General features: G+C 38.0%; 1 protein-coding gene across 1 annotated transcript; it reads left to right on the plus strand.

The window, feature by feature from the left end:
* The first annotated feature begins 174 nt into the window (after positions 1 to 174).
* On the plus strand, positions 175 to 14,323 carry C3H2orf69 (chromosome 3 C2orf69 homolog). Its single transcript, XM_081576148.1, has 2 exons — positions 175 to 543; positions 11,328 to 14,323. The coding sequence occupies exons 1-2, from the start codon at positions 199 to 201 to the stop codon at positions 12,153 to 12,155; spliced, it is 1,173 nt and encodes a 390-aa protein (XP_081432274.1). The 5' UTR covers positions 175 to 198; the 3' UTR covers positions 12,156 to 14,323.
* The last annotated feature ends 309 nt before the right edge of the window (positions 14,324 to 14,632 follow it).

Below are 14,632 nucleotides of genomic sequence, written 5' to 3' on the forward strand. Positions count from 1 at the left end.
CTCCGGGAACCCGAGTCGTATTTCGCGCACACTCCTCCTTCCCTTACGCACGCTGCGCGCGGACGTCGGCCTCTGACGCCGTCGTTGCCCCCTGGGCCGGCTCCCGCCCAGGCCGCTCCCGCCGACCGTTGGCGCCTGGCTGAAGTTCCTCCCTCAGGCCCACCCCCACCCTCCGAACCGCTACGGCGGCGGCGACCCATGTGGGGGTTCAGGCTCCTGCGGTCGCCGCCGCTGCTTCTTCTGCTGCCGCAGCTCGGAATCGGGATCGCCGCGTCCAGCTCTCACGCCGGAACCATGAACCTGGGCAGCAACAGCAGCAGCGGCGCGCCCTGCTCCCCCTCGGCCGAGCGGCGCCGGCAGCAGTGCGTACAGTTGTCCACGGTGCCGGGAGCCGACCCTCAGCGCTGCAACGAGTTGCTCCTGCTGGCGGCGGCGACGGCCGGGGAGGGACCAGGACGGCGGGACCTCTCCGGGGACCCGGCGAAGGAGGAGGTGCAACCGCCGCCCCAGCATCACGTTCTCTATTTCCCCGGGGATGTGCAGGTAACCCGCGGCCTGCCTGGGCACCTGTGCCTTCCTCTTGTGCATATGCGAATTCTCTAGATTCTTCCCTCGTAGCTGGTGCCCGGTTCCTTGCCTCGCCTGAACACACCCACACATGCGCTTCCCGGTCTGGCTCCACGCGATCCAAAACCTCCCCTTCCACGCCCTGACCCCCTCCTCATAGAGCCCTAGAGGGTAGGTGTCCTTGAGGGCCGCGACCTCGGAAGAGCCGGCTGTCAGTCCAGGTTTCGAGGGAGTGGTATTCAAGGCATAGATATGAGACAGGGTATATTTATGCTATAATAACTTGGTTTCTCAGAGGGGTGTTGGGGGAGCAGGAGACGGAGAAACGACTTTTAAATTAATATGTAGTGTTCAAAAAACGCTGGCAGTTATTAAAAACAAACAGAAAAACTAGTACTATGGTATGACACTCAGTAACACTAAGAAAGGGAGAGTGGGTGGCAGAAAAGGGACAGTAATTGCTAAGCATGTCAGTACTTTGATGCTCACCTAAATTCTGTGCTTTTGTTTTTGTGTGTGATTCTATTTTTAATTTTGCGGCTGCAGGTAAATATCCATGGATATGTTGTGTCTTAATCTAGATCTTTATCTAGGACTGCTTTGTCTTGATTGGGTAGCCATTATATGTGACTATTTATATGCTCTGCAAGATTTCTAACTTGAACAACTAAGTAGGAATTAGTTGAGAGACAAGATGATGAAGACTACAGGAAGACCAAGTTTAGTGGCAAAGATCCAGAGATTTTAGGTTTGCAGTATCTATTCAGTGTTCAAAAGGAAATGCATATGTGTAACTAGCAAGTCTAAAGTTGTGGGAATAAGTCTAGGCTAGAACCCAAATGTTGAAGGTTGTCAGAATATAGGTAGTATGTAAAGCCAAGAGACCAAGAGAGAGATCACAAAGGGAATAAAGGTAGTCAGGAAAAGTCTAAGAACTGAGTGCTTACAGTACTCCCCAGTAGTTAAAGTTTATCAGTAATTAAGTTTATCAGAAAGATAAGAAAGTGTAACTCATTGGGTATTCACATATTTAATCCTCATTGATATTATACATCATTATTCCCATTTTGTAGTTGAGCTGGCTGCAACACAGATTTAACAACAGGCCAGATATTTCATAGCTAAAATGTGCAGAATCAGGGATTAAACCTAGGCGATCTGGCCTCCGAGCTTTTGATGCATTATTTTCTATTTCTTCTTTAAAAGACCTGCGTTTTTGGAGGACTTCATACTCTGCATAAATCAACAGTATATCACTGTCCAAAAAGCTAATGGAATCTCGGGCTATGTAAAGAAATGGATGAGGTCAAAATGAAAGAAGGTATTAGTCTAACTATATTTAGCACTTTAGACTTCATCTGAAGATATGTGCTATATTCTGATTGGCAGTCTTTAAAAACATTTAGTGGGCATGCAGTGAAGGTTAGTTACCATTATTATCATCATCATCATTATTATAGATGCACACTGCAGCTGGCCCACAAAACTCTGGAAGTCAATGTCAGCAATGCCATGCTGATTTCCCAAACTGAGCAAAAGGGCATCAACTGAGTAAATTAATTTCCTTTTCTTAAACTGAAATATTCATTTTTTTCATAGTTTTGCTTAGCAGCCAACTAGACCAGTCAATTATTTGGAGGGCAAGAGAAAAAACTATATATACCTTCATCATCATCTGACTCTGGGAATAAAGTTTGTTAGCATATTGTTTTAAAGCATTAATTTCAAAAACAATAAACTAATTGTTTCATGGCTTAAGAAACACATCTAGCCTTATTTTAGCTTTACCTGTGTATACTAGCACTACCCAAGAGAACTTTCTGTGATGGTGGGAATGTTCCATGGAAATGCTCTGTATTTGCACCATGACAGCATACAAAAACCTTAGGGGCTACTGAGGACTTGAAATGCAGCTAGTGCAATTCAAAAATTGGACTTTTTAATTCTAATTTTAATTAAATAGCCACATATAGTTGTCCTTTTGTCCAGTCAATACATTAGCAGATAAAGTGTCTTTACCTTTTAGTAAAGGTAAAAGGTCTCTACCTTTTAGTAATTAGTAAATCCTAATTACTAAATGTATCTAGAAGTGACAAGAATAATTATTTAGAAATCTTAAGTCAAATCATACCACACCTCTGCTGAAAACGCTCCACAGCTTCCCATGGCACTTAGAGTAAAAGCCAGAGTCCTCTTGATGGCCTGCAAGGTACTTCACTATGTTTACCTTTCCCACCCTGTAGCTTCTCTTTTTTTAGGCGCCTTACTTAGGCATGCAGGATCTAAGTTCCTTGACCAGAGCTCCAACCTGTGGGACCCCTGCAGTGGAAACGCTGAGTCCTAACCACTGGACTGCCAGGAGATTCCCATCCTGTTGTTTTTTTGACTGTCTCCCCAGAAGGCTCAGCCACACTGACCTTACTGCTCATGTTAGACACGCTTGACCCCAGATGCTTTGCCCATACTGCCTGGAACACTCTTTCTGCAGATGTCTGTAAGGATTCATTACTTCCCCTTTCAGTTGCTCAAAAGCTGCCTTCACAGTGAGGCCTTTTCTGACCATCCTATTTAATAATCATACATGTGCACAGGATCTCTATCAACTTTCTCTTTTGTTTTTATCCATTTCATTTACTATATTAGTTATTCATCTTGTTTTTTGTCTGTCTTCCACTAGTATGATGAAAGCTTCATGTATGTTTTCTTCACTGTTATATCTGTGATGCTTAGTGTCATGAAGTAGGTGTTCAGTAGATAGCTTCCAGAATGAATAAATGTATGTAAGTTCTTTTGAGCAATGCCTTAAGTTCTACTTGGTTGTTATTATCTGAAGTGCTTTTAGGCTCAGATTTCCTTATCTGTGCACTTGATTATTTTAAGTCTAATGTCTATCCTTATGAAATTTACCCTGTTCATACAGCTCATCTTTTTAGTGTATGGATCCTTTCAGAACTCTTATTTCCATTTATATCATATATAGATTAAGTAAGCATTCTTTCTATGTCTTTATTTTTAATTTGGATAAACACTGAACAGAGTAGGGCCAAACAGAACTTTGTAGGATACCATTAGAAGTTTTGCCTTATCTTAACACAAGATCCATTATTTGGTGTTAATTGGATCTGGTTGACAATGTAATTTTAAATCCTAATTACTATTACCTTTTTGATGTTCTTCTTGCAGTCATCTTTTATTGTATGTCCTTTTTTATGCCATACTTGTCCTTTTATCATGAATTATAGGAAAGTTGAGGCCATAGTAATTAACTTTTCTTTAGGTACCTCTTGATGTGTTTCTTATCAGGAATGATTTTGGAGGGGGATGAGAATTTTTTTAAGTAGGTGTTTTCCAATTTTCTTGGGTTTCTTGCTTTTTAAATTCTCAGGATATAGAATTGTACTTACCTCTTTTTTTAAGTTTACAATTTGATGAATTTTGACAAGTACAATTATGTAACCATAAAAACAAACATGTAACCCAACATCTTCATTACCCCTAAAGAGACCCCTGTGCCCTACTTCAATCAGTTTTCTCAGCTACAGGCAATCACTGATCTGCTTTCTTTCACTATAGTTTTGCCTTTCTAGATTTTCATTAGTTAGGAATCATGTAGTAGGTAGTCTGGTCTTTCTGGCTTCTTTCACTTAGTAGTCTGGCATCTTTCACTTAGTCTAATGCTTTTGAAATTCATTCTTCTGTTGTCTCTATCAGGAGATTATTATTTTTTTAATGTCAAGTAGTTTTCTGTGTATGGGCATATGATATAGTTACCCATTCGGTAGTTCGTAAACATTTGGGTCATTTCCAATTTTAGCTTTTAAAAACTTTTGCTTTTGTAAACAGTAGGATATATAGATGAGCATGTCCTAAGAGTATGTCCTGGTGGGTAGGAAAAGACTCACTTCTCCTGTGTGACTCTCCTTTACTTCTTACACTGTTACCACACTCAAAACATTTCTAACAGACCTCCCCACACCAAACAATTCTCTACAACACCAGTTAGGTATCCTAGAAAGTGAAAGAAAGTGAAATCGCTCAGTCGTGTCCGACTCTTTGCGACCCCATGGACTGTAGCCTACCAGGCTTCTCCATCCATGGGATTTTCCAGGCAAGAGTACCAGAGTGGGTTGCCATTTCCTTCTCCAGGGGATCTTCCTGACCCAGGGATCGAACCCAGGCCTCCCACGTTGCAGGCAGACGCTTTACTCTCTGAGCCACCAGGGAAGCCCCCCTATTCAGTTCAATTCTGGAGTTATCCAGTCTCCACTATCTAACCTGCGATTATTGTCAGATTCCACACCTTCAGGCCTCAGTCCCACAGGTCTGTTCTCCTCCCCACTTCATATGCCAGTCACAAGTTCCAGATTGTCACCTGAACTCATGACTGACCAGCCATAGATTGGGGTTTAAACAGTCCCCTCCTTGGGTTCAGTTAGTTGCTAGAATGGCTCACAGAACTTTGGAAAACAATTTACACACTGTTAAATTTATTCTGGAAGGATATGATAAAGGATACAGGTGACCATTCAGGTGGAAGAGATGCACAGGGAAAGGTATGTGAGAAGAGGTGCAGAGCTTCCATGCTCTCTCTGAGTGCATCCCTCTCCTAGCACCTTCATGAGTCACCAGCCTGGAAGCTTCTGGAACCTGTACTTTGGAGATTTTTATGGAGGCTTCACTGCATATGTATGACCAGTCATTAACTTTATTTCCAGCCCCTCTTTGGAGAATGGGAAGTGGAGTTGAAAGTTTCAAACTTCTGATCACGTCTTGGTCTTTCTGGTGACCATCCTCTGTCACCCATTAAGTTTCAAGGGTTTTAGGAGCTCTATGCCAGGAACCATGGGCAGACACAGATACACATGCATTCTACTATTTCTCATCTGATTGATGAGAAACCCTGGGGTTTCATGTGCTTGTCAAGCAGCCTTCTCAGGCTGGTTCCTGTTAACGGTCCTTCTAGCTTGCTTAAACACGGGATGTCCACTTTATGCTCAGCGAAGATACCCCCTTGATCCATTTTTTTTATGTAAGTACAGCTTGTAGCTTATATAGCTTTCCTCACCCTGGTATAAGAGTAGTCCACTTAGATTAAGTCTTTATCATGGAGATACATGTCAAGTTTTCCTGAAAATCCTTAGTACCAGTACTTCAGTGGCAGTATGGGGTGGGCCTTTACATTTTTGCAGGTCAGCCAGCATCATTCTTTGGAGTAAGCACCCGGTAGTCTCTCCAGGAAATTTTCTTGCCACCTGCCTCACTGGGGATGAAGAGAATCAAGCCGCCTACCCTTTAACCCCTATGAGGAGAGTAAGTGCATTCCATTCCCAACTGGGAAGAAAGCTCTCTCAGAAGAATCTTCCTGCACGCTTCCACCGCTTCTGTAGATTGGCCTTGGGTAGTAGCTTGGGTTGCAGAACTGGTTTTGACAACCTGTTAGCAAGTCCTTAGGGGCTGTCTGGTCTCTCTTTTTAGAAATGCTTATCCATTGTTCTTGGATGTGGGCTTCTTAGATACAAGAGTAACAATTTTATTTTTACATTTTAGTACACAGAGTTACTAAGTATGAACATTTTCCTCCTCTGATCATGTAATGTGGGGCTAATCAAAGAAAATAAGAAGTTTCTAGGTTTACCATCTCCTATGTGGTAGAGACTAAACAAAATCATAGAATCTTGTTCATTTTAGCTCATTTACTAAATAACTATATGTAATAAAAATAGTTGTATGGTTTGTAGGACCTCATTTTCCTTAGCTGTAAAAAAAGTTTAGGTATTTGTGCTTTCTTTTGTATTTGACATTTATATCTATTTAGGAATCCATAGGATACTTCAGTTTTGGCTCTGTTCTTCCCAACTAATATTTGGGTATCTTTATGAAGACTTGACTAATATTCCTCCTACTTCAGACATAATAGAAATTCCACTTCATAATTCTGGAATTTCTAATACTGCAAAACTGAACTCAGATATTTATGGAGCTTTCCCTAATTTACCAGAACATGGTTCGAGTCTCCCTTTCTCTATGTCCTCTCACAGATATCCCTGTTTTACAGCAATAATCATATTACTTTGTAATTGTTTCTCTGTCTCCCCCACTGGACTTTGTTCTTGAGGGACTATGCCTTACTCATCTTTGCATTCCCAGAACTGTGCTTAGTGCCCTCCAAATGTCTGTTGATGAATATATGAAAAAATGGAAATCAAAGTTTAATAGGCAAAGTTTTTAGTTTGTGTTGGAAACATGTTGCTTCCCTTTCTGATGATACCGATGTGTGTGCATGCATGCCCACCTACACTCCTCCCCTAGGGATATTTCCTCATGTCCATCCCTCTTTTCTTTACATTGGTGCCTGAATTGCAAATTCTTTAATTCTTTGGAAGATAGGGTTCTGTATAGAAAAAGAGTGTAGATTTCTTATAGGTAGGGACAAGGGAAAGGGCCCAAATTTGCTTTCTCACTGAAATAAAATAAGAAGTATTTATCCAAAAAACAGGATTTAGATGAGCCCTTTCAGATCTAGGCTCCTATGATAATTTTATATCTCACAAATCTGGATGTGCAGAAGGCAGTAGCAGAATCCATAAAAAATGAAATGATAGCCTTCTGGGAATAGATATTTTTTTAACATATATGACAAGCTTAATATTAATGAGATACAAACTGTTAAGAACTTGAGCATCCTGTTGGGAAAGTTATTAAAGAATATGAACAGAGAATTAACAAAAAAATGAAAATTGCCAGCAAGCATAGAAAAATATTCAACCTAATTAGGAATGAAAATATGCAAATTAAATCAAAAGTAAGACATCATTTTATCTTAGTAGCATAGATTTTTTAAAAAAAATTAATGCTAATAGCCATTGTAGGTAAGGATATGAGAAAATAAAGTCTTGTATACTTCTAGGGGAGTATAAATTGGTATTAATCTTTTTGACAGGAAGTTAAAAATTATACAAATCTATACTTATTGATGAGAAATTGTGCCTATAACATTTTAAAGTGAAAACTATGTATATAATCTTGTTGAGGGAAGAAATAAACTCATATACATTCTTGTATATGTGTATGTATACTAAAACACTGGAATTCTAGACACCAAAATTTTAATAGTGATTGTTTCTAATGATGGTTTTATGGATCGGTGGTTTTTCTATCTTCCTTATACTTTTATATATAGACTAAATTTTTGTAGTATTTTATTAGTCTTAATTTTTTAATAGAAAAATGTGTGTCTTGCTATTCAGTTTATTAAGATTATACATTGAAAAGTAGTCTCCTTTTCATCCCTTTGAATGACTGAAGACAGTTTCTGATTTTCCATCCCTATGGCTAACCATTGTTGGGGAATTCCCTGGTGGTCCAGTAGTTAGGACTGTATGCTTTCACAGTCAGGGGCCTTTGTTCTATATCTGGTCATGGAACTAAGACCCACAAGACTTCCCAGGTGACGCTAGTGGTAAAGAACCTGCCTGAGAACGCAGGAGATACAAGACATATGGATTTGATCTCTCGGTTGGAAAGATCCCCAGGAGAAGGAAATGGCAGTCCACTCCAGTAATTCTTGCCTGGAGGATCCCATGGACAGAGGAGCCTGGCAGACTACATACAGTCCATGGGGTCACAAAGAGCCGTACATGACTGAGTGACTTAGCACACATGCAGGGCTGACCGTTGTTACTGATTTATATGTCCTTCCAGAGACAGTCTATGCTGATGCAAACTTTTTTTCTTGAAACGCAAATGATAGCTTATCAATACAGGGGGGTTTTAGCCCTTATATTACAACACATATGAGTACTCATAGAGCTGCCTCATTCTTCTGGAGCAGGAATAAATGTCCTTATACAGATTTATTTATGCATATGTGCAAGTATAGCCCTGAGATAAATTCCTAAAAGTAGAATAACTAGGTCAAAAGAAAAGTGCATTTAAAAATGTTTGGTGTATGATTGATTGTGAAAAATAAGGAAAAGTTACAGTTCTGCTTCTCTTTCTTACACCCTATATCCAGTCCATTAGCAAATGCTGTTGCTGACTTGAAAAAATGCACAACATGAGTTATGAGTTAAGTTTTATTAGGGGCAAAATGAGGACTACAGCCCAGGAAACAGCATTTCAGATAGCTCTGAGGCACTGCTCCAGAGAGGTAGAGGGAAGGTCAGTATATATGTGGTTTTGGTAAAAGGGAAGTACATGCAATCAATCACATATTTTCTGCAGAAGGTTTCTGCTAGTCACTAGGATCAGTCATCACCATGAAGGATTTTAGTGCTTTTGTAGATATGAGGAGATGCAAGAATTGGGCTCATAAAATCAGCTCCTAAAAATACCTAACTATCTGAAGACCCATTCTGCCAGTTTTTCCCAAAGCACAGAGTGTCTCATTTCTGTTCTCCACCCTGAACTCTTTCCAAGGGGTGTTAAAGTCAGCAGCTGCAGTGGCACCTGAGTTAATCCTTATAGAGGTAGATGGCAGGTGCCAATTTGTAGTTGACACTATTGATGCTGCCTTCAATATATATTCAGAATCTGACTGGTTCTTACCACTTTTTACTTCTACTACCACTCTGGCTCAAGCCACATTCTCTAATTCTCTAATTCTGCTCTCCCTGCTTCAAACTGTTGCCCCTTCACACATAGGAGTCAGAGTATTCCTTTAAAGGCAGATTATATCAGCCATTTACCTCACACCCTATCAGAGCAAAGACCTCAGGGTATCTTACAAGGCATGATTAGCACCTCCCCTCTTCCCCAATAGGGACTTTCGTGATAGCTCAGTTGGTAAAGAATCCACCTGCAATGCAGGGGACCGCAGTTCGATTCCTGGGTCAGGAAGATCCGCTGGAGAAGGGATAGGCTACCCACCCCAGTATTTTTGGGCTTCCCTTGTGGCTCACCTGGTAAAGAATCTGCCTGCAATGCAGAAGACCTGGGTTCGATCCCTGGGTTGGGAAGATCCCCTGGAGAAGGGAAAGGCTACCCACTCCAGTATTCTGGCCTGGAGAATCCCATGGTCTGTATAGTCCATTGGGTCACAAAGAGTCAGACGCAACTGAGCGACTTTCACTTCTTCCCCAACAGCCTCTATGACCCTCGTGATCACTTTTGCACCTTCTTCACTTCACCAGCGGAACACTGGTCTCACTGCTGTATCTTGGTTATGTCAACCATGGTTCCACTTCAGGTCATTAGGTCCTTTTGCAGTTCCTTAGGACTGAAATAGTCATGACTCTCCCTCAGCTCCTTCAGGTCCTTCTCAACTGTTGCCTTATTGGAGACTACACTATGTTTTAAATAATAATCTTTCACCCTCTCCAAAACTTTGCAGTCCTTTTCCTCTACTTTTATTACATTCCATTGCACTTACCACTGTAAAATATCTTGTGCTGTCTAGCTAGTAGCTACTTGTAGCTGTTGTCCATTTGAAATTTAGTCTAATCAAAGAAATATATTTTAAATTGCATTTAACTTTAAATTTAAATCTAAAAACTATTACTCAGTTCAGTTCCTATAAAACTTTTTTAAGTGTATTTGAGCAACTTGGGTATGTGAAACTACTTTTGCAACTGTAAATCTTATGAAATCTAAATTCAGATCAAGTATTTCCGATGAAAATTTAGCACCCAAATTGAGATGTGTTATAAGTGTAAAATATACACTAGATTTCAGAAACTTAGAAAGAAAAAGAAATGTAATAATTTCAGTACTTTTTATGTTGGTTACATGTGGAAATAATACATTATGTTACATGTGGATGTATGGGGCTCAATAAAATATATTATTTAAAAATAATTTTGGATTTTCCTAGTGGTACAGAGGTTAAGACTCCACGCTTCCACTGCAGGGAATATGGGTTTGATCCCTGGTTAGGAACTAAGATCCCGCATGCCGGAGGGCACAGCCCCCCGAAAAAGAAACAAATTCATCTGTTAACTTTTTACTTTTTTAATGTAGCTACTAGAAAATTTTACGTGTGGCTCACTGTATTTCTGTTGGAGGGTGCTGCTGTTGATTTACAGAGCTGTTTATTAAGTATCTCTGTACTAAAATGTGCACTCTCTGTGGGCAGGCGTTTTATCTGTTCTGATCCATGACTGTCCAGGAGGTATCCAGTACATTTTATAGAATAAATGAATTTGAATGGATTTCCCTTTTTTAAGGATATTATGAATAAAAGTTAAAAGGAAAACCAAATTTACATGCATGTCCTAGAATGTAAACAAAGTTATTAATATATCGAGTACTTATAAATAAATAGGATTCAAATTTAAAAAGGCAAAAGATATGAACAGGCACAAGTAGAAATCCAGATGACTAATAAATATATGAACAAAATTTCAACTTCATTTAAATTTTTAATAAATTCAAATTAGAATAAGTTATCCTGTGCTAATGAAATTTAACAAAGATAAAAGAAAAACTATACATACTTCTGTGGAAGACAGTATTGTAGTCTATATGATCAATCTTAAACTATGAATATTCTTGAACTTAGTTTTTCCACATCTAGGAATTTATTTTTAAGGATGTAATCACAGATGTATGCAAAGATTTTTCTATAATGTTCACTGCAGCTCTGTAATACTAAAATCTTACAACCAGAAAGTAATAAATAGATTTATAGTTTTCATTTCGAGTACATTAACCATAGGTCATTATAACATACCAACTTCCTCCACAATAAAAATGGGAAACTAATTTTTTGGAAATAATTTTATATAAATGTGTATTTAATGTTTATCTTTTTTACCTTTCAGAATTACCATGAAATTATGACTCGTCATCCTGAGAATTATCAGTGGGAAAACTGGAGTCTAGAAAACGTTGCCACCATCTTAGCCCACCGGTTCCCCAATAGTTATATTTGGGTGATAAAGTGTTCCCGAATGCATTTGCACAAATTCAGCTGCTATGACAATTTTGTGAAAAGCAATATGTTTGGTGCTCCAGAACACAGTACTGACTTTGGAGCTTTTAAGCACCTTTATACCTTATTAGTTAATGCTTTTAACTTAAGTCAGAAGAGTTTGCTATCAAAGAAGAATGTGAAAGATTTGAATAAGGACTCCAAAGCATCTAATTGTCGATCCACTTCTTCTCATACTACTAATGGTTGCCAGGGAGAAAAAGAGAGGACCTGTGAAAAATCTGATGAGTCTGCTATGAGTTTTTATCCACCATCATTAAATAGTGCTTCTTTTACTTTGATTGGATTCAGTAAAGGTTGTGTTGTTTTGAATCAGTTGCTTTTTGAATTGAAAGAAGCCAAGAAAGACAAGAACATTGATGCTTTTATCAAAAACATAAAAACAATGTACTGGCTGGATGGTGGTCATTCTGGAGGAAGCAACACTTGGATTACTTATCCAGAAGTCTTGAAAGAATTTGCACAAACAGGGATAATTGTTCACACCCATGTAACACCTTACCAAGTACATGATCCAATGAGATCTTGGATTGGAAAGGAGCACAAGAAATTTGTTCAGATACTTGGAGATTTTGGTATGCAGGTGACTAGCCAAATTCATTTTGCAAACGATGCTCCTTCCATAGAGAATCACTTCAGGGTTCATGAAGTATTTTAGACTATAATATTATTAATGTAGAAGAGCAGAAGTACTTTCAGAAAGTGTTATGAATTCAGATAATGAGGATGTAATTCATAGATGCAGTGTCAGTTTTTTTTCCTGGGCATGGGGGGAAGGAAGCACACATTCCTAAAATATGGGTGTAATGTGCAATAATGTTCCTTGTTTGTGAATGTGAATAGTTTTTAATTGGGACTGGGTTAGAATTCGTTCATTTGAAATTTAAAAGGTGGTTTGTGATAATCCTACAAGGAGATACAAGACCCTTAAAAATGAGAAGTTCCAATGCAGTCCTTATAAAAGGCAGTTAAGATTGTTGGAAATAGTTTATTTTCTGAGTAATGTTTGAAACTAATTTTGGTGATACTTTAACAGTAAATAGCTATTTTGGACTCAAAACTTTTGAGTGGAAATACTCTCTCTTCAAACAAAGTGAAGGCACACTGATATTTTCCATCATTTTGCAATAACTATACCCTGCCTCTTATGTTTATAAACTCATGAAGTTATTCTTTAATGTGCCATCAAGTGTTTTTTCTTAAGAGACAAAATGTATTTGTTTCCACATATCCAAGAATGTGCAGTAGTACACAGTTGGTTTTAAAAATATTACACTTTAGCACTGTGGCTTAATTTTTAATTGACAACTTTTGGATAAGACATTTTGGAGTTTCTTAAACTTTGGCAAGAAAACAGTTCTTTTAGAAAATTGTTTCAGATTGAACATAATTGTGTATATTGGGTAAAAATACAGTACAGATTTAAAATCATTTCATCCTATCAGTCTTTTGAAAGAGATCAACTTAGGTAAAATATAATCCTCTACTTGGTACAGCTCTATTAAAAAGGAGACAGATTCTATAGACCGAAGTCACTGTTTCTCCTGAAGCATGATTTTGTCTGCCAAAAGAAAGCTGTTCTCCCTCCTTGGCCAAAATGCAAAATTATATTGCTATAAGAAAAGTTAAAAGGGAAAGTTTGAAGATACAAATGATTTAATTTTGGCTCAAGAACTGAATTTGCTTAACACTGCTACATAAATTGGGTGAGGTTTCCTTCTGCCCATTTTTCTTGACCTAGATAAATACATTTTGAGAAACCAAGATCTAATAAATGTCAACCAACACTGAAACATAGCTGTGTGATTACAATAAAAGGTTAATGGTCTTTTAAAAATTATTAATAATTAGCTTTTATGGGTCGTGAAATAATTAAGCAGGGAAGTAACATGCTGCTTTCAGATTGAAAAAACAGACTGAAGCTTAATATCTTAATAACCCAGAGGGTCTAAATATATAAAATAATAATTAAAATGTTAATTTCGTGGTTTTCCCCAGAATTATATTTTAATGACTTTTGTAAGTACATTCCAAATATTTAGAGACTTATAAGAAAGGATTTTTACTTAACAGATACTTAAAAGTAATATCCCCTAATTCTATGAATTGCAGAATAGTATCTTTCAATGGTTTTCTAAAAGGAAGTACAAGTTTTATGTTGCTTTGGTTTCTTTTAAATACCTGCTCTTTCTTTTGAGACCAAAAATCCCCAGCAAGGAAACAAGTCAGTTTGATTCTAGCATTTTATTACTTTGTCTTAAAACACCATTACTGATTGGATGGCTCCTTTCAATATGTTTTAATAATCCTTGGTTAAATTTATGGGTATCTAATGTAAATAGCTAAGTTACTAAGTATCTTAATGCAGGAGGAAGGAAAGGCATTTATTTTTACAGAATTAACTAAAATGGAAAAGTATGACTTTTAGCAGAAGGATTCATTTAAAAATCTGAAGTATTTAAAGATCTGGTCCTTGTAGCTATCCAGTCTTAACTATAATTGTTGTATGTTGAATGGATATTAAGAATTACTCTCTGGGACACCTGGAATTGCCATTGCATCAAAATGAGACAGTGTTGAAAAGTAGAATTATTTTCTTAAATGAAAATATATTCAAGTTGATCCATATCCAAATATTTTAATACTTAAAAATTTGTTCTTTTTCCACATTTGTTTAAAAATGTTACAAATGTTAGTGTTTCCTTTTGGATTGTGCTTTTGTGTTTCTGTCATGAGTCAATTGAGAAAAGTAGTCAAATAATGTTAAAGTTGTTACCGCCACAGCATGAATGTACAATTGTATTAAATTTAATCCACAGAAGTCTATTTGGATGTGTGCTGTATGTTAACTAGATTTGTTTAAAACCTTAGATTGTTATTTAGAAAGAAGCTATTTCTCTCCACTTTGCCAGTTTGGATTTGTTAATGTTTTCATTAATGTCCCTAATTTTTCATACAAGCAACTTGGAAGCCTTTCCTATATAAATGCATCTTTCCTTTAAATTGCTCTACAAAAATTAGCATTATTTCCTTCTGTTGGATTTCCTAGAGAACAAAATCTCTTAAAAATAAGTACTTCCTTTTCTGAGCTAATCACCCCAGGTATCTGTATTTCTTTAGCTGTCATCGAGGGAC

Source organism: Giraffa tippelskirchi, chromosome 3 (genome assembly GCF_054371585.1).
Source record: "Giraffa tippelskirchi isolate mGirTip1 chromosome 3, T2T-mGirTip1v1.2.pri, whole genome shotgun sequence".
Classification (NCBI taxonomy): Eukaryota; Metazoa; Chordata; class Mammalia; order Artiodactyla; family Giraffidae; genus Giraffa; species Giraffa tippelskirchi.

Excerpts from the sequence above, each read along its gene's own strand:
- C3H2orf69 (XM_081576148.1), top strand. The coding sequence starts at position 199 with ATGTGGGGGTTCAGGCTCCTGCGGTCGCCGCCGCTGCTTCTTCTGCTG. Across the intron at positions 544-11,327 it reads ATTTCCCCGGGGATGTGCAG|AATTACCATGAAATTATGAC; the intron begins GTAACCCGCGGC and ends TTTACCTTTCAG.